General features: G+C 40.6%; 1 protein-coding gene across 1 annotated transcript in view; it reads left to right on the top strand.

Moving 5' to 3' along the window:
- The window catches only part of ADCY5 (adenylate cyclase 5), a 223,618-nt gene that overhangs the window by 129,524 nt on the left and 67,728 nt on the right, over window positions 1-26,366 (top strand). Inside the window, exons 2-3 of the mRNA XM_068139006.1 lie at window positions 1,396-1,545; window positions 6,840-6,961. Of these exons, the coding sequence (XP_067995107.1) occupies window positions 1,396-1,545; window positions 6,840-6,961 (272 nt within the window). The remainder of the gene's footprint in view (window positions 1-1,395; window positions 1,546-6,839; window positions 6,962-26,366) is intronic.

Below are 26,366 nucleotides of genomic sequence, written 5' to 3'. Positions count from 1 at the left end.
TTTCAAGACTTCTTAATAAAATAACTGTTGCTGTCCTTAGCATGTGGCTGTAGTCAAAGACTATAAAAAATCCTACTGGGAATACTCTGACAGGTGGTTACTCTTCAGGATGTGGGCCTGTGTTTGACATGAGTGTGGATCCTCTCTTCTGCATGTTGACCCAAGCTAGTTTGCGGAGTCCTGAGCGACCCCTGTGGGCTCAGAGCTTGAGGGGTGCCCTTCAGAATCTGGCCCAGTATTTTCAGGAAATAGGCTGGTCTGGAAAATACTGTTTTATTTATTTATTCTACAGTAGAAGAGAAATAAAGGCTAAGAGGGTGTATTTGGACTTGATAGGTAACAAGCCAAAGAGCTCCCTTTTTAAACATATTGCAGATCTGGCAGTCCTTCCCACTAGAAGAGATGAGAGGTGTTAAAATAAGCCTGTCCTCAAAGGGACATCCAGTACAGCTTGTGCAGCTCTTAAAAAGTTACACCATGACTGACCTCATTCAAAGGAAGTTTTTACATGATACCATCAGGTGCGGTTTTGCATGTTTTGCATTAACTATATGCCACCAATGGGAATGGAGTTTTTTCTTTTCAGTACAGGAAATGGTAATAATTTGGAAATGAAAGATGGCAGCAATAGTTTTCAGCAAATGTTATGTGAGAGCTTCTTTACAAAACATAACTGACAGGAAAACAAGAGAGTGACAAATCTTCTCCTTCATGTTGCCCAGTTCAAATATGTTTTGGTCTTAACAACTCTTTCTGTGGTCATGTTCACAGAAGTGTAAAAACCACTTCTTCTGCTTTTTTTTTTTAATTTTAATCTAATAACATAAAATTCTGAGTTGGAGCTAGATTTAACAAACAAAATTCAATTGCTCTTAAGCATTGTGAATACCAACATTTCCCCTTCGGTGTTTTAAGCACTCTTTCATGATAATGATTTCATGTCTCTTTGATAGGTTTTTAAAGGCAGATATGTAGGTACACACACATGGAAATACTTGTGTTCCTCTGTCAGATCTGTCTGTGTGACTCGGAGCTGACAAAGCAATGATGCATTTTTAAATAGATTTTTTGTCACTGTAGTTCCAGGACCCTGAATTACCAAACCCAAGATTTCAGAATTACCAATGGGATTGTATTTCTTACCAGTGATGTAATACACAGTGCTAGGAACATGTATGTGAGGCTGTGTATGGAAGTTTTATATTTTAATGACTAAATTGATAAAAGACACTGGAATTATGAGCCTGAGGTTTAAGCATGGCTTGGATTAAGGAGTTGTGGAAGGGGCTGGGTTCTGTCTGGTACTTTGTTACTTTGGCAGATTTCCAAAGTGTAACCCAGGATTTTTCTTTTCTTTTCTTTTCTTTCTTTTTTTTTTTTTTTCTTTTGTTGCAGCTGGTCTCCAATGTTCTCATCTTCTCCTGTACAAACATTGTAGGCGTGTGTACCCACTACCCTGCAGAGGTGTCCCAAAGACAGGCTTTCCAGGAGACCAGGGAATGCATACAAGCCAGGCTGCATTCTCAGAGGGAAAACCAGCAGCAGGTAAGAGCAACAGTGGGAAATAAAAAACTAAACTGTTGAAGCAATAGAGCTCAGGGGAGTATTTCTTCCTAAATACCCTGATGGACTTCTCTGCAAATATCAACAAATTCTGTGGTCTGTGCTCTAGGGATTAGAATAGAATAAAATAGAATAGAATTAACCAGGTTGGAAAAGACCTTTGAGATCATCGAGTCCAACCTATCATCCAACACTGTCTAATCAACTAAACCGTGGCACCAAATGCCCCTTCCAGTCTCTTCCTAAACACCTCCAGTGATGTTGACTCCACCACCTCCCTGGGCAGCCCATTCCAATAGCCAATCACTCTTTCTGTGAAGAACTTCTTCCTAACATCCAGATTAAACCTCCCCTGATGCAGCTTGAGACTGTGATACTCTTGTTCTGGTGCTGGTTGCCTGGGAGAAGAGACCAACTCCCACCTGGCTCCAACCTCCCTTCAGGTAGTTGTAGACAGCAATAAGGTCTCCCCTGAGCCTCCTTTTCTCCAGGCTAAATCACACAGGATGCAGACATACTGTGTAGTTTATTTGCACCATCATTGAAGCCATGTGTTGAATGCAAATGCAACACACAGGCTTCAGATTGACTCTCTTTGTAAGGTCAAAGAATAGTGTATTTGTCAGTAGCACCACTGCCAACATATATCTCTAAAGCAGGCTTTGAAGTGAAAAGTAAAATTTGATCCATGGAATGTACTGTCCCTTGATGTCTCCAAAGAGGGTCCTCCTCTTGCCTTTTTTAAAGGTCCCTACCTGCTTGCACACCTCTGTACACCATGTAGGCCTGAGGTTAATTGTATTTGTTCACAAAGTGAGATTCATCACCAGTTTTGATAGTTTTTGTTATAAAAAGACTTGTTGCTGCCAGCATACAACTGAGTTGTCAAGGGTGTGAAGTGTATGGATTCTCCTGCTATGAATTGCATGTCCTCAGAATTAGATATAAAGGACTTTTGGGGAAAGCTTGACTTTTCCTTGCTAATGTACATCTCTGCCTTGCAGTACATCTCATAGTGGTCTGTCCAGTTTGAAATGAATCACTAAATGGGGCTGACACTCTTCCCTTGGGAGGTATCTCAGAGCTTGATTATGGGTTTGGGGAAGAGACCAAGAGAATGAATCAATTGGAGTATCTTTGCGTCTCTGAGGCAACACAGCTTAATTTTCCCTCATGTCTCAGACCATCTGCGTCTATGGATTTGTCTTTTGGCAGCGCTTCATGAGGTACTTCTGGCTGACATACTTGCTGCTTAGCCCATATTGTGAAACAACATGTGCACATGCGTAACTTTTTATAGTATATGTATGAAAACAATATTCACACTCAAAGCTCCTTTTGCCTTTGTAATGAGCGTAGTCTGGGAAAGATGAAACCAGCAGCAGCTCCTCCTTCCACACCTTGATGCAGAGGAAAGGATTGGGCCGAGGAAGTACCCCATTTTACTTGTTGGTTACAATTATTCCTCCCTGCTGCAAGACTGCCTTGGCAACATGGCCCAAATGCTTGTCCTGTTCTGGATTTAGGATCTTCTATTTCAAAAGCAGTTCAAGCCCTGACAAATGCCCTGGCTTTATGCCTTTTTTGTCATCTCCTCCCTAGGAAGTACTGTACCATACAGAAGAAACCCAGGCCATCAGAAGAACATGGGTCAAGGCCAGTCATTTAGAAATACCCTCCAGTTCTTCCAGCAGTAACTGTGCCTTATTTTCAGTTACAGTCTGCACTGGCATTGATCTCCAGGTTCAGTTCAGATACATCCCTATGCATAATGCATTGAGATAATCTTGAGGTGACAGCAGACACATATAAGGGCGTCTCAGGCTGTATCTGAGAAGAGACTCAGTATCCAGACAGGGGAGGAGAGAAAAACAGCTGCACAGCTCAAAACTGTTATTGTTGTTTGCCTCTTTCTGGACATCTGCACACAGGACCAAGCATATTATGTCCAGTAAAAGGATTTGTGTTTTCCTTTATTAAGCATCTACCAGCACCCAAAATTAGCAAGGAAGTAAATAAATACCCAGCATGTCCAATGAAGAAGAGAAACTTACTTTGATTTCATTATTTGAGATAACCTAGGGCAGAGCCATCACAGCAATCACTGTTATCTGCCCAGAATAAAATACTTTTGGATGAAAACACAGGTTTCCTCCACAATCTGTAGTGAGTGAATACTTAGGATTTGAGTAAGAAATGTCTTTTCAGGACTGCACAGTCTTGCTTCTACCATTGCTTGTCTTTTGTCTCTGAACACCTGTTCTATCCCTTCTCTTTTTCATCTCAGCATCACTTGCAGTGAAAAGTGTTATTAAACCTGTGAACAAATGGATAGTCATAAGACAATAAATATTTGTAGTGCTTTGAGATTACCTTGCAAGAGTATGACTTCAAATTCCTGTGTAGTACAGAGTCATCTTAGGGATGTATGTGCCCACATATACATATATCTATGTGTACATATTTAAGCAGAGTAGATCTGTATTGTACTCTTTCATCTGTGCCAATTCTAAAGACTAGTGCTCTTGGAAATGCATTTGTTTAATGTATAATTCAGTGGAGCTATACTTGCATCTTGTTTCGGAGTGAGAAGTGTATATGAATTTGCTCTTGCCTTTTTTTTTTGTTTTATCAGGTCAGAATGCTGCCTTGTTATACTTGTAAAACAGCAGCCTCAGTCACCTCACTGATGCATAATAAGTGATTTTACAGCAAGAGCTGCAGTACTTTGTAGTCATTATAGCAAAATGAAAATTGTATTCTAGTGCAGACTTTAATTTCTGTGCTCCATTTGAAATGAAACAGAGAAGTTGTTGTTTTGAAGGTCTTGTAGCATGGTTTGTGCTTTACAAAAACACTCGTTACAGACCTTCCTGTTAGTTATTTTCAGTGATCATGATGCTCCCAACAAACAGAATAAAGAAAATACCCAACCTTATAACATGGCTCAACTTCCTAATTAGTTGCTACATGAAGGGCCATTGTACTTCATGTATTTATTTTGCCTGACAAGCCTGTCTTACTCCCCAATAGGTGCAGTGTTAGTTCATCTCCTGGAGATCTTATGTGTCTTGAAAATATTGATGTTTTATTCTGTCAAGCCTGTGCTGTCAGAAAGTGCAGGGCAGGGGGCTTGCAAAGAAAAGTTACCCAGAAATTTATGTGAAAATTTCTTGGAGTACTAGTAAGAGATACTCAGTCCCTAGAATGTGTCCCTATTTAACGAGCAAGTGAAAGAAAAAAAGCATCTCTCTGTTGTTGTGCACCTACAGGGAATGTACCAAACCTGTGGGTGCCCCTGAAGCTCATTAAGCTCTGAGTTATTTAGAGGACATATAAAATCACATGCAAAATAGCAGTTTTCACACATTTGAGGATGCCTGTTATAATATGCAAATGACAACAGTGTATACACCAGTTACTCTGAAGAGCATACAAATGTATTGTGCTTTTGCACTCCAGGAGTGTGCCAGCAGCTGACAGAAGCCTGAGGACACGTGCCTGATTCATGGTCTTTTTATGAAAAAAATGTGGATGTGTAACTCTTAACACCTACAGTATGCTAGGGGAGGTGACAGTGCTTTAAAAGAAGGTTTCTTATCAGGTCTGCTGCAGTTTTGAGCAGAGCAGATAGAAATCTCTCCCAACACATCTTCTGTGTTATTGCTACCTCTTCAGAGACTGGAAGCAAGAAGTAATCTCTTTATGGTACACAGTGAAGGGAAAGAAAATAGAAAATTCTGGACAGTGCTGCAGACTATGAAATGTCTCAGTGCATGCTAAGCAGATTTCCAGTGAATTCATCTTCCTCTGGTTCCCCCCAAAGTTCCCCTCTCTCCTTGGAGGAAGAAATAAATGGGGAACTTTCAGTTAAATCTAGGAATTAGATTTAACTAGAACTGTAGTATGGGCAAGAGGTTTGGTGACGTGAGTAATTAGGATTGGAGGACTGCTGACCTCTCTGAGTCAGAACTGTATTTGAGTCCTACTGTTTCCTGTGTTGTTGAGAATTAATGAGCTGTTAGATAAGGTTAGGGACCTTCATTTATGTCACATTATGTCTGTGTGGTCAGGAAGGAAGGCCCTTTTCTTCCCTCTGCTCGCTGCAGGTAAAGAAAAATAAATATGGGAGTGGCACAAGCTTTTAGGATTCTTCAGCTATTCCAGAGCACTGCCTGCAGCTTGGACCACAGTGGAGCTGATCCCAAAAGAGATGCTCCCCACCTTCTTCAGCTATAGCAACAATGTGTTTTGAACTGCAAAGGATGGAAGTAAGAATAAAATAGAGGCATAGGCAGAATTTCTCAGGTGCGATTTCCTGAAGTACACCAGTGCATCATTGGGGCACGTATTACCTGTGGATTTAAACTCTATACCTTCTGCATGAAATTGCCACCAATTTAGAGTAATAGCATGGAGAGGGTTTTGTGTGAGTTTTGGGAGAAGTTACCATAAAGTTGTCATTTTATTATGTCACTGATTTGTGTCTAGCATGCAAAACTATATATGAAACAGCATAGTGTTATGAAAGTCACACTAAAGCTATTATCAGTAAATAAGAGTGCCAGGTGAGGGTGGAGAGATGAGAGTTGTTGATAACAGAGGTGATTATTGAAAATACTCTTGTAGGTGAGTGGTGGTTTGCAGGTCTTCATGCCATTGGGCACAAATAGTGGTTTTAAATGTGAAAGTGTAATACCGCATTATGTAGTTGGGCTAACTTTCCATGAGAGTTTTGTTGGGCTGTTCCTATTGACTTTTTAGCTTCTAAGAACAGGATTGGGCCTGTTAGAGTAGTATGCTTAGATGATAAGATAGGAAATGAAGGAATTTTAAGTGTTGCCTAAGGGTGTGTGGTGTCAGACCTCTGGTGTTATGTGAAAGAGGACTTCATGGTGGCTTGGAGAGGGTGTGTAGGAGGTCAGACAGTATCATTTATCAGAGTCCTTCCAAGAATGATGTGCAGGCACTTTTTAAGTTCTGTGGCTCCTTCTTTTGCAAGAATGTAGCAACTGTGAATCACAAGCCCAGTGCACCTGGGATGAAAAATCCATTAATTTTTTGTTTTCTAAAGCCATTGAATTGTTCTTAAGTAGTTGGGACAGAATTGCATATGACTTGTTAGGAGATCAGCTACTGGGTTTATGGAGACAATTTCACTTGGTTGTACTCATCTCTCACCAAACTGATGACTCATTTCTCCCCAGTAAGGAACAAAGTGTGTTTGTTAACTGGGCAGCAGGTGTTTTAATTGGTTCATCTGTCTGACTCCACAGGAGCGTCTCCTGCTCTCTGTACTTCCTCGACATGTTGCCATGGAGATGAAAGCTGACATTAATGCCAAACAGGAAGATATGATGTTTCATAAGATCTACATCCAGAAACATGACAACGTCAGGTAAGCACAGCAGTTCATCTCCCAGCTGTGGGAGAGGAGGGACCCTCCCAGTGCTTGGCACTTAATGCCAAGAGACGAAGATGTCCATGACACATAATCCAAAACAAGCGTAAAATCTCTGAAGTGTCACCAGTTGACTTTTGAAAGTCTGTTTATAGATTGCCACATTCCTGCAACATCTTCCTTTGAGAAGCAACTTCAACTGATCTTGTTCTTCAGATTTTTTTTCCCCCTTCCTTTCCTAGAATGAGTCTCAGTGATTTTGAGGTGAGAAATTTGGGTGTAGTTATATTTGGACAGTTACATGCACTGTTCTGATAAGGCATGGTGGGGATGAAAGTTAAAGATTGTTGTGGAGTGAATTGCAGAGCTCAGCTGAGGTAAAATTCACATGGTGTGGTCTCTGCCAGTCTGAAATTACAGAGGGATCTATTAGTGGCACCTGCTCAATCACCCAGTGATGTGTTGCTCCTTGATCTGCCTCAATGAGCCAAATAAATTGATATCCAATCTCTGGCAAGTCATGCAAAATCAAACCCAGTCTGTGTTGCTGGGGTAGTTCAGCCCCATAAATTTCTGAACATTACCATGTTCCACTCTCCATTTCCCAGGGAAAGAGGTGTTAAAGTCTTTAGTATGATATCTTAATAGGCTGCAGTTGCAAAGTTAACGTAGTCTTGATGCATTTTACCTCCATTGTTGTACCTGACTTCTTTGGGGATCACTTATGTCTCTTCTAAGCCAAATCCTGGAACTGTGTAACAGCTCCGTGAGTCTACAAATGCTTTTAATGAGTCAAGCAAGCTTCCTTTCTTCTTCTCTCCATCTCTACTTCTGACAAGAGGTTTTTCTGTAAACTGCTTGCATAATCTTCTCTCTCGTATGTGTTGGTGTATTATTACATTATCTGATACCTGATGATCAGCAAATAAAAGTGGATCTCTAATATACTGTGCCCATCATAATCTCCAATAGTTGATGCAGTGAAAGTCACATGAAATTCTGAAGCCTTTGAAGACATTTCCTTAGCATTGAAGGTTTCAGGGAGAGGTAATGTGCAAGCAGACTACTAGGAAGAGATGGCTCACTAGGAAGAGATGGCTCACTGCTGAGCATAGAGTCTGATACAAAACTCACTGAAATCAGCACAAATCTGTTCAGGCCTTCATAGTTTTGATCATGACTAAGTAAACAGGTGAACATCTGAAAAAACATTCTCAAATGTGAAAGACAATAATGGTTCAGTGATGAAAAATAAAGAATACACATATGGCAATGAAGGTGAGCAGAAGAGGCCATCCAGAGTGCCCTCAGCAGAGTATGTGCTACAGTACATTAGATTAAGTGGTGTGTCTACACTCATATATCCCTTAATGGCACTGGCTTGTTCAAGAAGGTGTGTAGATCTTTTTTGATAGATGTTGTTTGTGAATTTTCTCAGTAGAGAAATCACTTTTTTCCAGTGCTGAAAGGTCAGCTTGACATTCATGTTAGATATGACATGTATGGTATCACAGTCTTTCACATCAGTTTCCATACTTCATTGCTTGCAGGTCTGAAAGTTGTTTGTTACAGTCAAAACTTAGTAAAGGTGATTATCTCTTTAGAGCAATAATTTAAGTTTTAGCTGTATCACTAAGTAAAAAACAATAAACTGAATTTGCAAATTAACAATTTTAAAGGGAGAGGGAAATACGATGGAGAGGTGGTGATTGGAAAAAATAGCCCCAATGTAGTGGCTGCTATGGAGACATGGAGATCTCAAAAGGTACAACAAAAAAATTATGCATGACCCAGAGTACAGAGAGAGAAAACAGTTTGCTGTGATTTTCAGTTATGGTTGTGAAGTAATATAAAAGGTGAAGTCTGTTTACATGAATGGGTATAAACACCAATCAGTTCCCGAGACTGTCCTGATGGGTAGCTAACAGAAAGCTTACACACATTTCATTTTCTCATCTCGCATATTTACTGAATAATACAAACACTTCTGCAGCCTAAAAGTAACTTTAATGTTGTTCATCATGGTATGAGTGTTTAGGAATCAAGCCCTTACAGGTACTGACTGTTGCCAAGTGAAGGGAGGCCGAGATCTGAAAACATCTTGCAAAGGGAAACAATTTAAATGGTATCTTCCTCAAAGTATGAGCTTTGTTCCTACTAGGCCCTAAATCAAAGCCCACTGAGATCATGGAAAAGGGAGATAAGAAATAGGAGTAAGACAGTATATGTACTGAGAGCAAATGGAAAGTAATTTAGGAACATCTCATCTTCATGTACTTTAGGGAAATGAATAACTAAGTACGAATATTGAAAAAAGGAAACATGATTGGGAACAAATGACTCATTTCACACTAGGAGTTCAGCATGGAGCCTTTGCTCTTGCCTGGGTGCACTGAAACCACCTCTAGTGGGAATGACTGCTGATGATTTAGAGGCATTTACATGTGCACAGAAACACGCTGGTTGGGGAGAATAGTGTCTTGAAGTGGATTAATGAAATGGCTGAATAAAAATAAGCATGCTCTTTACTTTTCATGGGAAAATGCTCAAGGGAAGGCTTTTGAGAGGAGAGCACTCTTAGCAATTTTGTTTTGCTTTAGTCACTATTCAAAAATGTCATAAGATCCAAGTTTTTATGAGCTAAAGGTTATTGTGTCAAGGCAATTGAGAAGTATGTGAAGTCAGTGCAAGGGTTCTGTGCCCAGCCATTGAATCTGGCTTCCTGTTGATGATTTATGGGCAGGAGCATTTCCTCCACAGTTTATAGAAGTGGAAAGCTCTGTGTGTCAGCATAGAGGTGCAGGTCTCCCTCCTCCATCAGCTGTATCCAGTGATTCCCCTTTCTCACTCTCATAGATCAGTTAAAAAGGTATACTATAAATAAAAGTATAACAGATGGGAATTTTCATTCGCTATCGATTGTTTGATTACAGTTGTCACACTTCGAGCTTGAGATCTTTATTTTTACTGGATCTTCAAAGTGGGATTGCTCGCTGATTGTGCAGTCAACATGAAAATAATGAGCCTCACTGACACTGGACATTTCCTTCCCAGCTGGGTTTAGCTTTGGCCCTTTGAACTCAGGATGCACGGGACCACAGCCTCTTGCACTTAGCCTGGTTTGACCTTTTGTGGGGGAGAAGTGGTTTACTATATTCTGTTCCAGACAAGATTCAGTATTTTAACTTGCAGGGATGATTTGTTCTGGGCTTTTGGGACCATCTCTAATTTTAATTAAAAAAAAACCCTAAACCACTCTACCAGCAGAGAATGTTATTCTAAAATTATGTGAAGTGACTGTGTTTGGGGAGGGGGTTTCCTGGTTTAAATTGAATAGTCTTTAAATGACCGATTCTGCTGTGGTATGCTTAGTTTTAGCTACTAGGTTACATGCTGCCTTTGCCTTTTCCTTTTCTTTTCTATTCTTTTTTCTTTTATTTTCTCTTCTTTTCTCTTTTCTTTTCTTTTTTCTTTTCTTTTCTTTTCTTTTCTTTTCTTTTCTTTTCTTTTCTTTTCTTTTCTTTTCTTTTCTTTTCTTTTCTTTTCTTTTCTTTTCTTTTCTTTTCTTTTCTTTTCTCTTTTCTTTTCTTTTCTTTTCTCTTTTCTTTTCTTTTCTTTTCTTTTCTTTTCTTTTCTTTTCTTTTCTTTTCTTTTCTTTTCTTTTCTTTTCTTTTCTTTTCTTTTCTTTTCTTCTCTTTTCTTCTCTTTTCTTCTCTTTTCTTTTCTTCTCTTTTCTTCTCTTTTCTTCTCTTTTCTTCTCTTTTCTTCTCTTCTCTTTTCTTCTCTTCTCTTCTCTTTTCTTTTCTTCTCTTCTCTTTTCTTTTCTTCTCTTTTCTACTCTTCCCTTCTCTTCTCTTCTCTCTTCTCTCTTCTCTCTTCTCTCTTCTCTCTTCTCTCTTCTCTCTTCTCTCTTCTCTCTTCTCTTCTCTTCTCTTCTCTTCTCCTGTGGTTATACACTTCTTTCTTTTAAGAAAAAAGAAATCAATCTAAAACTTAAAGCAGAAATTACTTCTTTTTCAGGTGCCAGTAGTAGCTCTGTAAAACACAGCCATGATCCTTTAATAAGGGGCAGTTCTGCCATGATATTGCTTACTGTGTTACACTTCTCTTGGAGGGTGGGCTGTCTCTCTGTTTGGGTAAATATGATGTTTTTATGCAAAATACAGTGGTCTTTCTGACCTGAATGTGTAGAAGAAAATCTTTGTAGAGCCCTATCAGCACTTCCTGTGGATGAGTTCATAATCTCCTGCTTATTGTTATGGAAAGTAAAGTTCAGAAACTAACTTATTTTAGTGAAGGATGCTTATGATCAGGACTGTGCCCCAAACATTTGGGTAGGATATATTTTTCTATGTGTTAACCCTCTTTTGTTCCCCCTCCTTTCTGGAGGCAGCAGGGGGGATCCTGGCGCCCCTGAGTCCAGGTAAACAGCCTACCTGGGCGTGGTCTCACCCCTGCAGTACTAGAGGCAGGCTGTATGTTTGTTTCCCCGAGTATAGCATATACTCAGGCCATATTTGGTAGGTGTCAGTTGATTGGTTAATGTTTGCGTTGGCAACAGATGCTTATTGGGCCAGTATTCACTGGGGCAAATGGTAAATAGGGGTCGTTTGGTAAATGAGCCCCCCCACCTCGGTGTTGGTGCCTGTGTGTGTGCCCGCCAGTGCTTCGGGAGGCCTCGTGGTCCTGTTGCCACCGTCACCCAGCTGCGTGCGGTGCCGTGGACAGCACTCCATGGGATCAACTGCTGCGTGATCCATCGTAGAAAACCTGGTAGCCCGTGTGAACCAGCGTTGCTGACCTGCCACTGCCCCCCTCCGAGCGAGGAATTTTGTATCCTGGGAGAGAGCAGCAGAGCCACGCGGTGCGGCCACGCGGCTGCCGCCATTTCCTGCCTCCTTATTACGGCACATCCGTGCCACGTTCTCTGGACTACAAACATTATTAAGGAAAGACCACGAAGTTCTCAGCTTGTGAGTAAGCCAAGCCCTTTTTTGTAGAACTTCATTTAGGATAGCGTTTATATTGCTCCGGGTGGAGGGTTGCCGGTCACGGACCAATCCCTCCCCCGCCACTTTCTGACTCAGTTTAGATTATAAATTCTGTGAACCATTTTGATTTAAATGCCCATACATAACATTCTGTAAAGATAGTTCCACTAACCGAGTATTGATACCTGTGGAGGGTGACTGTAAGTACCCCGTTACAGAGTTTGTACATACATAAATAAACTTATATTTTCGTTGCTGGATCTGCCGCGCATTTCTGAGGGCGTATCCACGACACTTACCCATAACAAAAATATAATTTTCTGACATTTTGTAGCAGGAAAATTTGTTTCAGGATTATTCAGGGTGATGATGAAACTAAGATGAAGAGGCTTAGACTTAATACACTCTTTTCTGATGCAAATGAACAGAGCCTTTTAACAGAGAATGAAAGCATTTCCTGTCCAGATTTATTGAATGAGAGTTAACTTTGCCAACCAGAACCTCAGAGTGTGATTTGACCTTTCCCACATATGTGTCTCTGTGTGTGTTAAATATAAAGTCTATTGTCAAATTCAATCAGGAAAGGAGTTCCCAAGACATTGCAAGTAATTCTGGGTAAACAACAAGGTTAATTATGTAACTAAATTGGTTCACGTTATCATGAATGAGATTGTGTCTGATAGACAAATCCTAAAATACACATAGATAATATTGTTTATCTGTTATCCTTCCCAGGCAGAATTTTAAATGTTGTACATAAGTATTGCTATTTATAGTATCACAGTGCAGTGATAATGGCTTTAATGTTATCTAGGTTTGGACAAATATAGTAATCTCTGTGCTATAAAAGGAAGTTTGAAGTCCTGTGTGAAGGGCTAAAGATTGGCTTTGTCATTGGAATTATTTTGATGAACTGTTTCAAGAAGCTTATTTTAGGGCTGGCATCCAAGCACAGTGAAAGTGTGCTTGAAGTGACAGTTTCCTCCTCTCTCCCCTTCTCATAATTCTTATGAATCATGTACTCAATGTTAACCTATCCGAGGGATTTTAAACATCTTGACAACTTGAACTAAACCATTTACAGAAATGAAGCAGTCCATTTGCTTTCAGCTTGGTAAACAAAAAACATTGTTAACTACTTTTCTGATTTAATTACAGTCTAACTGCAAAAATTCCCCCCTTAAAAATGACCAAATAGTTGCACTTTGGCTGAGCATCAGTATATTCAAACCAGCCATTTCAGCTTAACCTCTCTGTCTTACAGGTGTTGTGATGATTAATTTGTTGCTTATGAAGTGTGTTAAATTCTTAGATTGCAAGGTTCTATGTGATTTTGTTCTACAAAATTTGTGAAAATTCCCACCAAGCAAGTATCTTCTTTCTTCCTCCTCCCACTGTCCTTGCACACAGGACATCTTGTCTTAATGTTTCTTCGTGTTAGAATACTTACCAATATATATAGTACGAAGCTGAGCTCTGATCGCAGCTCCAAGGATATCGGTGTAACTGGACATATCAGTGCTGTACTGTGCCTTGCCAAAGCAAAGTGCTGCTTAATGGTATGTTCTTCTTGTTGAGTATAGGCATCAGGCTGTTTTTCCTGGCTTGCTAACAGACTCTTTTGAAATGCTAAGTAGGCTTATAATGAGGCATATCCTATCAAACCCAGGTCAGACTTGAGTGTTTCCTTTGGAGGTAGTTATGCCAGTGGCCTGGTTTTGTTAGGAGCTCATCCCAATTCTGTTTTCAGGGTTTTGAAGAGGTTATTGAAGGTAAGCAGAAACCAGTTTAATTTTACAGTATGGTGTATATTAATTTTTGGCAGTTCTTCCATGGATATTTTCAAAGATTCCCCAAATCTCTTGTCTCAGACAGAATTTATGCAGCTTTAAATTTTGTAGAATGCCTCATTTCCCAGAATAGACAGGAGCAGTATCTGGTTTTAGTATTTATTGCATAATCCATCTCATTTCTTATCTTCTCCCCTTTTTGGAGGGCTGACACAACAAAAATCATGTTTATGTTTGAAGAAGAGGAAGAGCAGCATTAAGCAGGAGGAAGCCCAAGAGCAGGTTTTATCCATGTATTGCTTCCTAGTGCTGTTCTGACAGTCTCTGTGAGCTTCAATCTCCTCCCAGAATGCATTTGTGGGATGATTCATTGTTTCTCAGCATCAAATCTTAGCAAGACTTCTGCCTCCTTTTCTTCATTTGAGGCATGTGCCTACAAGTAGATTAGAGAAGGTTATTTTTTGCAGGTAGGTGGGGAGAAACTGTGGGTTTCATGTGGGCTTAGGGGCCCCCACCTTTTAATTGCCATACCTTCTGGTTGAGGCTGTAGGCTGAGAAAAGTGAGTAGGAAGGAAATGATCAGCCTTCCCACACCTTTCCCCAAATGACAGCAGTGAATTTTACCTACATGGGAGCTCTTCTGTTTCCCTGTCAAGAGCCAGCGCCTGGAAACTTCACCTGTGGGTGAATTGTGGCTTTTTCATTTTCCAGAGGTTAAAATGATTTCTTTATTTTTAAGTTATCAATAATTTTTATGAAGCACCAAAGTAGGTTTCATTCATGGGTAAAGGTGACTTACTCTGCTCATACTACCACAAATCACTTGACTCTTCTTAGCCAATTTGTTGGTGTTGAGAGGAGAAATCAGGGTCTTTTGGAGAAAGGCATTCAAGCCAAAATCCACGTGTAAAGGAATTTGGTTGTTTTGTAGCCATTGTTACAGCTGAATTTGACATCAACTCTATGTGATAAATTAGGCCATTAATACTAAAGCAGGTGTTTCAACCCAAGATCACACCCTCTTTGAAATATGTATGTTTTGATGGTTCAGTCTTGAAAGCTTTTATGCTAAAGAATAGGTAGCACCCTTGGTTAAGTATTGACATGCCAGCTTGGTTAAGTATTTGGCTGTCTGCAGATCTTTCTTTTTGAACTGGGAATACGTTGTGATCTTGGTCCCTACTGAGAACTCCTGGTGTCTTCAGGGCCACGAGAAAGCCTTGTACCCTCTGAAGAACAAAAGAGATAAATAACTGGCTGCAAGGCATCCTGCTGGGTGCACTACATAAACACATGTGTTGTAATAAAGATAACATCTCCAAAGTGAGCAGGCCAGGTGACTGCAGATCTGCAGCCACCAGCAATTACGAGGGGCCTGTGATGTATAATTCACACTCTGCTATTCTGAGTTTACACAAGGGCCTGTTAAGTTCACGAGGTGATGGATTGAGGACTGTTAGATGTTTTAATGATTAAATACTATGAATAGTAATTTGGAGAGAATAATGAAGGTCCCTGAAGAAGTTTGTGGAGCACTATAATAATTCTTTATGTTTATTTGTATTTTCTTTTTTCTTCAATAGTAACAAAAGCAAATTATTATTTCTTTAATTATTTCTTGTTGCTGATTGGCCTAATAGTAAAAACAAATGTATCAAATTTATAGTTAAAAAAAAATGCATCAAAATATGTTTATTAAACTAATCCCTCCCCGGTGTTCTCTTGAGGAGAAGGTTCTTAACGGAGAGTTGTTAGCCATTGGAATGGGCTGCCCAGGGAGGGGGTGGACTCGCTGTCCCTAGAGGTGTTCCAGAGGGGATTGGACGTGGCACTTGGTGCCATGGTTTAGTAGTCATGAGGTCTGTGGTGACAGGTTGGACTTGATGATCTTTGAGGTCATTTCCAATCTTACGGATTCTATGATTCTGTTAATTTGAACAAGAAAAATTGAGTCATCTTAGACCAAAACTTTCCTTTTTTAATGACCTACTTGTACAAACTTGCTTAAATTTCAGTTAATGAACTGCTTTGTCGTGTAGTTAACATGCAAAGTGGTTTTAAGAACATTGAGTTTATGTAACATTTGAAGAGGTTCTTGTTAAAATTATCCCACCTTTTTGCTTCCTCCTTAAACTAGAATGACTTAAAAGCAAAAATCAGTTAAACTTTTTATTCTGTAGTGCACTGAACTTTGTAAAACTATTTAAAGCCCTCTCACAGATGCTGTAAAACAGAGGCAGAGTTTTGGATGGGGATGGATTAACTTCTCTTGTCTTATACTATATTAATATCCCTCAACAATTGCTGCTAATTTGTGCATCTGTTCTTGTGGGTTTATGTATAATTTTGACACTAGAGAAATGAAGAAGAGACCAATTAGTGGAAAGAGCTCTCAAGTGATCTGGTATCCTGTGACTCAAGTTAATGCATTGCTAGCTCGAGTCTGTGTCCTCCAGTAACTGAAAGCCACAGCATATTTTTTTTAACTTTCTCTTTTCTGTTAATTTTGCATGATATTAAGTGGTAAAGAGTTAGGGAGATACTGGTACCGACTGTGTGCACTGCCTAATTCCAGAAGTGATGTTTTTGTAAGAAACCAGGCTAAGGACTGGTCACTTCAGGAACAGAGCTAACAGAAATGGGAAGCAACAGACTGCGCAGAACAGTAAAGGAGGCAGAAGACCAGATTAATTTCAGCATGCACACACTGTTGGCAGGGCTTTGGCCTTGTGGAGTGATAGAGAAGCCCTTTTTAGAAAGCTGAGATTTTTGCACTGTCTGTTTATGTCTCTGTTACAAAGCCCTAGAAAGACGCATGCAGTTTTAAGTGGTGGGAATAAGGATTTGTAAGGTCGTGTAGGTTCTGAGGACTTGGAGGTTTCAAAGTAGTTTTCAGAAACTGGAAAGAAGTGTGTGTGAGAGGATTTAAAAAACAAACAAAATACAGGAATACAGATGTTCTCTTCCCTGACACCATGGCCAGCAGGGATCTCTCTGGCTGCTGTATGTGTTTGGCAAACATCTGAGAATCTCAAAGGCACTGAAAAGTTCTAAGCATGTTCTTAGCCATGTCCCTCTCTGAGTCTAAATCCTAAATGAATCTCTTCAATATGTAGGATAATCATCAGCTGCCTCAGCTCCAGCTTTTCAGATCTAATGCTCAAGCCCGAAAACCTAGTACTGTGATGACTTCCTGTGAAACTTGGATCTGTGTGACTGGCAGCAGAACGTTCTCTCCCAGCCTCCTGTTGCAGAAGTCTCCCCAGTAAATGGTATGCAGAAGGCTGGATGACCATGGGTTTGTTCAGTTGCAGGATCACCTGTCTATGCCTGTTTGTCCCCATTAGTAGCTATACAGAGCATCTGGAAGCACAACTTGCCCTCCCACATGAAGAGGAAGGTTAAATGTGTGAGGCAGTGGGGACTTTTTCCCGCAGAGGTATAATACTGACAGTTTGCTGATCCCCACCATGTCAGCTCATGACATGGTGTTTTGTTGGTGGTTTGGGTGGCTTTCTTTAAGCATGATTCTTCATTATCAGAGTACTGGCTCCATTTCCTACTCCTTGTGAGGAATGTATTGCTAACAGGTTACTGGGACAACACTCCTTGTAGCATTAAAATGCTACCTAATTTCTGTTATCTGGGAGGCCTGGCAGACCCATACATTAGTGCTGAAAGCAGCAGGAACTTGGAAAGATGCTTTGTAATATCCTGGGCCATGAAGGGAATGAGAGCTGTATGCTGCAAAGCTGATGAGATATTTGTGAGGTGGGACAGCAGGCAAAAAAGTTGGGAAAGACAAAACAACCTTGGAAAACAAGGGACAAATTTAGCAACTATTAGTAATGACTGGAGGAAAGAAGATAAGAGAATGGAACACAGATGTATACAGTTTTAGATGGTGGATGGCTCTGAGCCGTAGCAGTTCTAGTTGAAGAATATCCAATCTCAGAAGCATGCACATCAATGCGCTGCTGCTTTCTGCTGTGGCTGTTTCCAAAGCATGAGCTAGTAATAATTAATTTGTAGAATAAAGCAAACAAAACTTTGGCTTCTGCTCAGGGGAACTTGAGCAATTGTAGCTACAGATGAGGCTTTGACAGAAGCCAAATGCTGATCCATAAAAGTATAATTACTCTGTTTCATTTGGAACCTTTTGTTCTGGATTGCATTCAAAACTACTGTAAGCCCCTATGTGAGATTCTTTTTGTTTCCAGGCAAGAGAAAAAGAGGCCTTTTGATTTAATAGTTTTACTTTCTTTCAATTAAAATGGAGGAAACCCCCACATTGTCTTTGCCTTTCTTCCTTAAGAATCTTTCCTTCCGCAGAGCAGCAGCCAGCAGGTCAGTTTAGCATTACAGATCTAACGTACAGATAAAGTTGTGTTGCAGAATAGGAATGGTAAATGATACTCTGTTTTTAAGATCCACTACTTTTTGTCATTTTCACATAGAAACTGAACAAAATTTTATTATTGAAATTGGAATTGTTTGCAAATGTCTTGCCAAGCCAAGGAATCTTGAAATTGCTGTTATGATTTACCTGCTCCTTTTCTTTGAAACTATGTAATGGTGGAAGCAGTGAATTGAAAATGGCATCTTCTCTGAAAGCCTGAAAATAGCTGTGGGGGCAAGGAGAGGAGAGGACATAATATTGGAAAACACCTGTACAAAACTAAGACTGTATTTAAGAATGAAATAAGTGATTTGGGGGATATTCTATTCCTGAGGATACCACAGGATGGCAGGAGGATGAAGATGCTTCATATTTCTAGTAAGTCCATGATAAAATGGCATCTGATGACAATCATCCAGGGGTACAGTTTTGTAATGCAGAAACCCAGTATGGACTTCATTAGTATTCATTAGATCAGTAGATGTCACTTAAGTATATGCATTCAGTGCTGTATGTAAATGTCTTTTGTGTAGTCTTTCATCTTTTTTAGGCTATTTTTGCTGCAGATTCAGGGATCATTTCTAGTGGAGGATCACAAAAGCTGTATTTAAGCTGTATTTTGTTGCCTGTCATGGTGTACAACTTTATATTTTTCCATTAAGTATATCAGACAACATTTGTTATGTTATTAATAACTGAACAAATTCTAAGTCATCTTGCTGAGTAATGAGCACTGCCTAGAAACACCTGCTTCCAATTTTTTGTGCCTTATACACTCAGAAACTCTTGTGTAACTATGCACTGATACCAGTCACCCCCCCGGGGAGGTTAGGACTGGGGATGGAGAGGCAGAGATTGACAGTGATTTTTTTAAATCCAACTGGGTAGCAAGGCTGATTAGAGCCAGAAATGCCTGGCTTCTGCTACAGACATGTCTTAACAACTAGACCTTGAAGGCTCTGTCCTGCCTGCGCAGCAGAGGAGTTGTGCAGGAGGAACAAGCAGGGAGTGTGTACAAACACATGCACTTTTTCTGCTCAGGACTTCTTGTCACTGTTGGCTGCTGTATCTCCAGGGGGAATTAGTGCTACATTTCAGCTGGATTGCCATGCCAAACGGGCATCTTTCTGCTTCTGACTAAAAGAAAACCCAGAGCAAATAATTAATTCAGCTGACTTTGCAGGTGGCAGAAAGTAAAACATAAAGATAGTGAAGATCTGAAGAAGCACCAGTGATGAGGTGTGCCATGTTCATCCTAGGTCACAGAGGCTTGACCCACATGCTAGTGCAGGTTATCCAGATTCAGTTTTCCTATGTGCCAGAGGGCATTTGAGGCCACATCTCCTAGGAGAGGCACTAAACCAAGAAGCCGTCCTCATTCTCTTTTGTTAACTGTTTCATTTTTTACATAAAAGAATCAAACCCCAAAGCAGCAGCTTGAATCTTACTGTTGCATGTCATGGAGCATGCCATGATCAGCAGGGCAGAGCAAGGTGCTTGCTGTCTCTGCCTCTAATCACTCTGATTGTTTTGTATGTAATGAGTGTGACAGCAGGCGGTCCTGAGGGCAGCCCTGTTCCCAATCCAATATAGCCTATTGTCCTGGCTGGATTCAGGCAGAGGAAAAACCAGATTCCTGTTTTCTCTCTTTTCAGTTGAAGGGTCTTAAGAAACAGTTTCTTTGCTTGCATTCTTATTCCATTTGCTTCTATATAGCAGGCATTTGCACAACATGAAGTAATCAAGGACACAAATTTCTGTGTGCATTTCTGATATGCCAGTCTGTTGTGACAGGCCAGTGGTATTTTAGCTGGCAGGATATGGAGTCCCAGCAAAGATTTGGCTACAGTCATGTGCTAGGCAGTGCAAATGTGGTAGGGATGTTCTTAAATGCCGGACACATCTGGTTTTATTGTAGCTGTGGACTTAGTCTGAGCCCTATCTGCATTTCTTGTTTAAAACCCCACCTCTGAAGTAACCAGGAGGGGCAGATCCTGGGATTATTTGCTTTTTTCCTTTCATTGCTGTTAACTTTTTCTGGTTCTGTTTGTAAGGATTCTGGTAACTGGCTGTTGTCAGCAGGATTTATTTTCAGTTGCATAAGGACTGACAAAACAGTATCTGTCTGACTCTTCCACAATGAATGGCTTTCAAGTCAAGCTATGGCTGCAGTTATTGTGCTGTAGCTGTGACACTATAAATAAAGTTATTAACAGCAATATGTAAATAGGTTTCTATTTTTGTTCCCTGTATTGTTTGCTAAATCTAGGGCAGTTATTCAGTAAGAATCATCTGCTATTTAGCGCAGAACCTACCAGCATTCGACGCTGTGTGGGCTGCTGCTTTCTCCCCACCCCCCTTTTTTTTTCTCACACTGGCTTCAGAATCCAGCTCCTTTGCAAGTTTGTTTGTTGTGGCATATTAGAAATAGAGTTGCTGTGCTAAGCATTTTCAGGTTTCCGGAGAGTGACTTTCTGCTTTGACTCAGAGAATCATCTCTTGATATCTGAACTACAGTAGCATTAAAAACAGCTAAACAAACATCAAATGCCACAGCTGCCATTTGTCTTAGTGTACATCTTCCAAATTCCAGTTTGTTCAAAATCTTTACGGTTTGTGTTTAGTTTGCCTGCTTTGTTTCCTTCCGCTCCCCTCTCCACGGCTCTGGATCTGCCTGCCAGCCTTGGGGCCTGTTCACACTGGAAACTTGCACCACCTTACTTCATGAAGCTACAGTACAGCCCCCTGAGGGAAAGCATGGGTATGTTGTTTTAGAAGCACTTTACTGCAGTCATGCCTGCTCCTATCTGGAAGAGCAGATTATTCTAATCCAAGGTATCTGTTTAGGAACCTGAATGCTAGGGACAGGAGTAGTGTTGTTGTTAACATTTAGAGTATATAAGACATTACACGTGAAGCCACACTTCTTCCTGTTTTGGAGTTGAATTTAGCTCTCACTTCCCTGAATCCCCTACAGGAAAAGGCCCAAACTTTTTGTGCTGTGACTCATTAGCCACATTTTATTGCCAGCTATGTTAGCCTTCAGATGGGCACATGCCTTCCACAACACTAACTCCATTTCATGCAGCTTTGTGAACCACCACCACCATAATGTTGGGACTCCAGCAGCTGTGTCTTCAGTTTCACTCCTTGCTTGAAGCTGTATGGTGTGTGTACAACAGATTAATATACAGGAGTGTTTTGAAGTTGTGACACCCGCTGTTCTGAACTGCACTGATCCTGTCCTTTCAAATGTCAGTTTTAATCTTCAACTCAAAATTGCTGTCACTGTACTGGCATAGTGAACAGAAATCAGATAAAGCTCATTTTGCATATACATAGAAAGATCTGGCACAGTAACTTTCCTCATTTTTATGGTCTGAGACATAGTACCATAACATATTTGAAGCAGTCCCCAAGATGTTTTTCTATGCTATAGAAAAGATCTGGTCAGACTCTATTGATTTTATTGTTATTAGTTGACAGGTAAACTAATAACTGTTTATGGGAACTTCATTTGGAAATGATATTTTGTGAATATTGAGAGCAGCAAGCAAATGCCTTAGTAAAGTATCTTTGTGCATTAACACAGAAATTAAATTTTCCAATGGAAAATGCAGGGGGAAAGCCATTTCTTTATATGTGGATGTATTATTCTAATGGTGGCAATTACAGTAATTCTCTGAAATCAAGTTAGAATTAGATGCCTGCTTCCTTATGAGAAGAAACCAGTGATTGCAAAAATCAGGGGAGATTCAGTGGGAAGTTAAAAAGACTTACATATGCAGTGGGCAGACCTGCCCACCACTCCCTCTACTCCAGGATCCAGTGCAGATGTTCCTGGGACTCATGAGGCCAGGATTCACATTCCTTCTTTGCCATGGTTTTCCCACATGAACTTGGACTCTTTTATGTATTTTCTTCATATATCATACTGCTGTCTTTGCAGAATAGTCTGGTGTTGCTCTTCTAGCACCAGTGGCATGTCAACAGTCGCTTAATGCCAGTTTGAGGACTTTGTGTAGGCTTAAGAAGTTAAGAGATGTAATGTTCTATTTTATTTTATAAAGAAAAAAATTGTGATGGAGCCAGCTAAGTCACTGATCACAGAATCAAATGATGGGCTGTCAAAGGTTAGCCTCAAGGTGTCTTGATAGCTACTATCTTGACCAGCATAATAATTATTTTTAAAAAGTGGTGTAAGTGTTCTGATCCTGAAGTACAGTCTGTGATCAAGTAGATTTAACACTGCTTGCTATCATAGTATCATTCAGGGTTGGAAGGGACCACAAGGATCATCTAGTTCCAACCCCCCTGCCATGGGGGGTTCTTGCATATGCAAAGCATTTGGAGATATGAAGAGTTATTTGGTGGAATGTTAGGGGCTGAAGAGATGCACAGAATTTGATATTCCTTGTTCAAGGATGATTTTTGCATAGAAACACTCAGTTGCTGAGCTCGTTTAATCTGCCTGTTAAGGAGGGGGGTTACTGGTGATACCAATTGTACAGAATGTCTTTATATTTACATTGCTTCTGCATGGCAGCGGGAGTTTTCTGAGTCACCAGAGGGAACCAAGATGTCAGCTCAAGTGCCTCTGATCAATTGCAATGTGATAGCAGATCATGTCTTAAAAAGGAAACAAACCCTTCAATGTTAACTCCTAGCCCTCGTCAAGTTGGAAGAACTTTATTCATGAGTTGAGGTTATCTATTCCTTACTGGTTCTTATCAGCTAAGGAGTATTAATTTAATGTACAGTAACCAGATAACAAGTTCAATTTCCTGCAGGATTTTTTCTCTTTACTTAGTTCTGAAATTATGGCCAATCTCTCTTCTCACTGAAAACATCATGCATTTTATTGTTAACTTCATTATCAGGCTTGTTTACTGATACATAACAAGTTGATGCTTCTGTTAATGTTCTGTGCCATTTTCTGTGACCAGTCACCTTAGCCTTTAGACTAACTAACAAAGGATTATGCCTGCATTTTAAAGTTACTCTCCACTGATGTTGCATTGTTATCTCTGAGAAGAGTGGCCAAAGATGGTGAGGAGTTCGGAACACAAGCCCTATGAGGAGAGGCTGAGGGAGCTGGGGTTGCTTAGCCTGGAGAAGAGGAGGCTCAGGAGAGACCATATTGCTCTCTACAACTACCTGAAGGGAGGTTGTAGACAGGCAGAGGTTGGTCTCTTCTCCCAGGCAGCCAGCACCAGAACAAGAGGACACAGTCTTAAGCTGCACCAGGGGAAGTTTAGGCTGGATGTTAGGAAGAAGTTCTATACAGAGAGAGTGATTGCCCATTGGAATGGGCTGCCTAAGGAGGTGGTGGAGTCACCATCATTGGAGGTGTTCAGGAGGAGACTTGACAGGGTGTTTGGTGCCATGGTTTAATTGATTAGGTGGGTTGGATTGGTTGATAGGTTGGACGCAATGATCTTGAAGGTCTCTTCCAACCTGGTCTGGTCTATTCTATTCTATTCTATTCTATTCTAAGTATGCACACTTAAATTTCTCTGTTTGCTTTAGATCTATTTCCCTTTACACTTTCATCCCATTTTAAAAACACAACTACTTGATTAATTTAAAAGTACAGAATTGAGGAGGCATTGAGTCAACTCATGTTGACTGTTCCAGAAAGGGCAGTAAGTCTCAGGTTCCTATTCTTCAGCAGTTAGTTTTCCCAGAAAATTGACACTTGAGTATTATTGATTTTATTAAGCTCCCAAACATGAACAGTCATTGTGTCTACAGAACCTGATGTCACTTGTCCTTTCTCAGCATGTCAGTGAAGTAGTCTGCAGATTTCAGCACCTACTCTCCTTGGGAAAATGACATAACAACAGGAAAAGCAGAGATGCTCCTTAATGCTTTAAATTATGACATTTATACACTAATGTCATGCTTTTGTTATGTGGTGACTTTCTAGAGGGAAAATCCTGTCTTACCGAAATTGCTGAGTAAACAAATCACAAAAGGACAGGACGCTAGGGAAGCTAGTGGAGAGAGTTAGGAAACAGTAAGGTTCAGTAGAAATGAAAGCTGCATGCAGAATTACTGCAGCTTTTTGGGTAGGGAGTACAAAATCGTCATTATCTGACTGGATATTCATGGCACAAGGGAAGAACAGGCTGGATGCAGTTTACACAGCGATGAAGAACTCATTCTTTCACCATTAACACCAAAGACCTGAGCAATATATGACACAAAGCATCCCAAACTTGATTTGATCCATCTTGCTCAATCTCTGTCCTGTGTGCCTGACCCAGGATACACATATGAAACTGCAAACTGTCTGTGCCAAAATTTATTACCCTGTTGCCTTCTCTGACAACTGATTGATGGCATACAGCCTCTACACAACAGGTTGTCTTTTGGTTTAATCCTTACAGTTTGAATTGTTTCTTTTTCCTGTTGCACCACTTCTATGGCTTCAGTTGCTTTCACAAATTTTTCTCACAAAGGTGGGCAGGGAGGAATAGTGCCAGACTCCTACAGCTGTAGTGGTAATGGATAGACCCTCCTTATAGAATTAACTTTGTCTTCCTTCTGTTGTTTTTGGAACTGCCAGAAAACAGGCTGCTAGAGTGTTCACTGCAAAAAGTATGCTTAGTCTGAAAACCAAACAATAACATGGCTTTTCCTTTTTGTTTTCTATGCAGTTCTGGATTTAAGGTTGCCTTGTGGGATAAGTGAATCTGAGATGTATTTTGATGTGGGCTGGATGTGGGCTTCAGTTTGGACATACCTGCTAGCTCTATTGCACTGGTCAGGCAGACTCGGGTGAGTGACTCCAGCCTTGCTTGGAGCAAAAGCACAGACACACCATTGGGGTCAACAGTATGCATGAATAGAATAGAATAAACCAGGTTGGAAGAGACCTTCAAGATCATCATGTCCAACCTATCATCCAACACCATCTAATCAACTAAACCATGGCACCAAGCACCCCATCAGGTCTCCTTCTAAACACCTCCAATGATGGTGACTCCACCACCCCCCCAGCCAGCCCATTCCAATGGCCAATCACTCTCTCTATGAAGGGTTTCTTCCTAACATCCAGCCTAAACCTCCCCTGGTGCAGCTTGAGACTGTGTCCTCTTGTTCTGGTGCTGGCTGCCTGGGAGAAGAGACCAGCCCCCACCTGTCTACAACCTCCCTTCAGGTAGTTGTAGAGAACAATAAGGTCTCCCCTGAGCCTCCTCTTCTCCATGGTTCCTTTGTGCCTTTCTACAAAGGGCCATGTATGTCCTTCAACATTGCCTCTCTAAACTTCCTTGGAGCTGGAATGGATTTGGCATTTTCCCTACTTACATGGCTTTTTCCCTGAGCTGAACGATTGGAAAAGTTTCCACATTCCCATCAGTCCCTTCTTACATAGATGAAAGAGCTCCAAAGTCCCTCCTTTTAATAACCAAAAATTCATTTAGGCAGCTTGAAGTTTTTTTTATGTTCGACAGTCAGTAACATCTCATTTGGTTTGTGATGATGGAGTAATAAAATTCCTTCCACTCATCTCAAAGACATCTGTAATCTGCTCTACGTATAGTTTTGGCTGGTAGCCACTGCACAGCTATCTTTATTTGTTTTGCCTTCCACAAATAGTTTTTCTTCCCAAAAGGCTATTTATTGCTCTTGTTTCCAGTGAAGAATCAATCTGGTTAAATATAGCCTGCTGAGATACAAAAATCTTTGAACTCAAGATGTTTAGAGGGAGAAGGTTGCAGATTTTTCATTAAAAAAAATAATTAGTATTGATGCTGCTTAGCTATAACTAAATTCCAATAACCAGAGGGTTGCTGCTCGTGCTTGTGAACTACAACCCCAGGAAGGTCATGGAAAAGCTTTTCCCTGTGTGACCCGTACAGTCTTTTCTTTGCGTTCTGGTTAGTGATTTCAGGATCTTAATTTCTTCTCATTTCCTGTGATGATGGACGTCTCACAGGTGGTATGGAGGTGAAGAGCACTGGCCATGGTGGTGCCATTTTCCTCAGCAGCACTTTGGTGCTAGCAGGGTTGTGCACTCTCAGCAAGACATTCCCAGAAGGATGCTGCTAATGCAGAGATAGCTGCAACTGCTGATGCTGAGAATTTGTGCTGGAGATGGGTATCTCCCAGCTGAGTCCCTCAGGCAGTTCTAACCTCCAGTAACACTTATTTGAGAGAAAATCAAGTGAAGACAGGACTCTGCAGTTTATATCTTTGCAATGAGCCATACTGTT

Source organism: Melanerpes formicivorus, unplaced genomic scaffold (genome assembly GCF_026170545.1).
Source record: "Melanerpes formicivorus ecotype bairdi unplaced genomic scaffold, bMelFor1.0.p_v2 SCAF_5, whole genome shotgun sequence".
NCBI lineage: Eukaryota > Metazoa > Chordata > Aves > Piciformes > Picidae > Melanerpes > Melanerpes formicivorus.
This window is presented reverse-complemented; position numbering and strand designations above follow the sequence as displayed.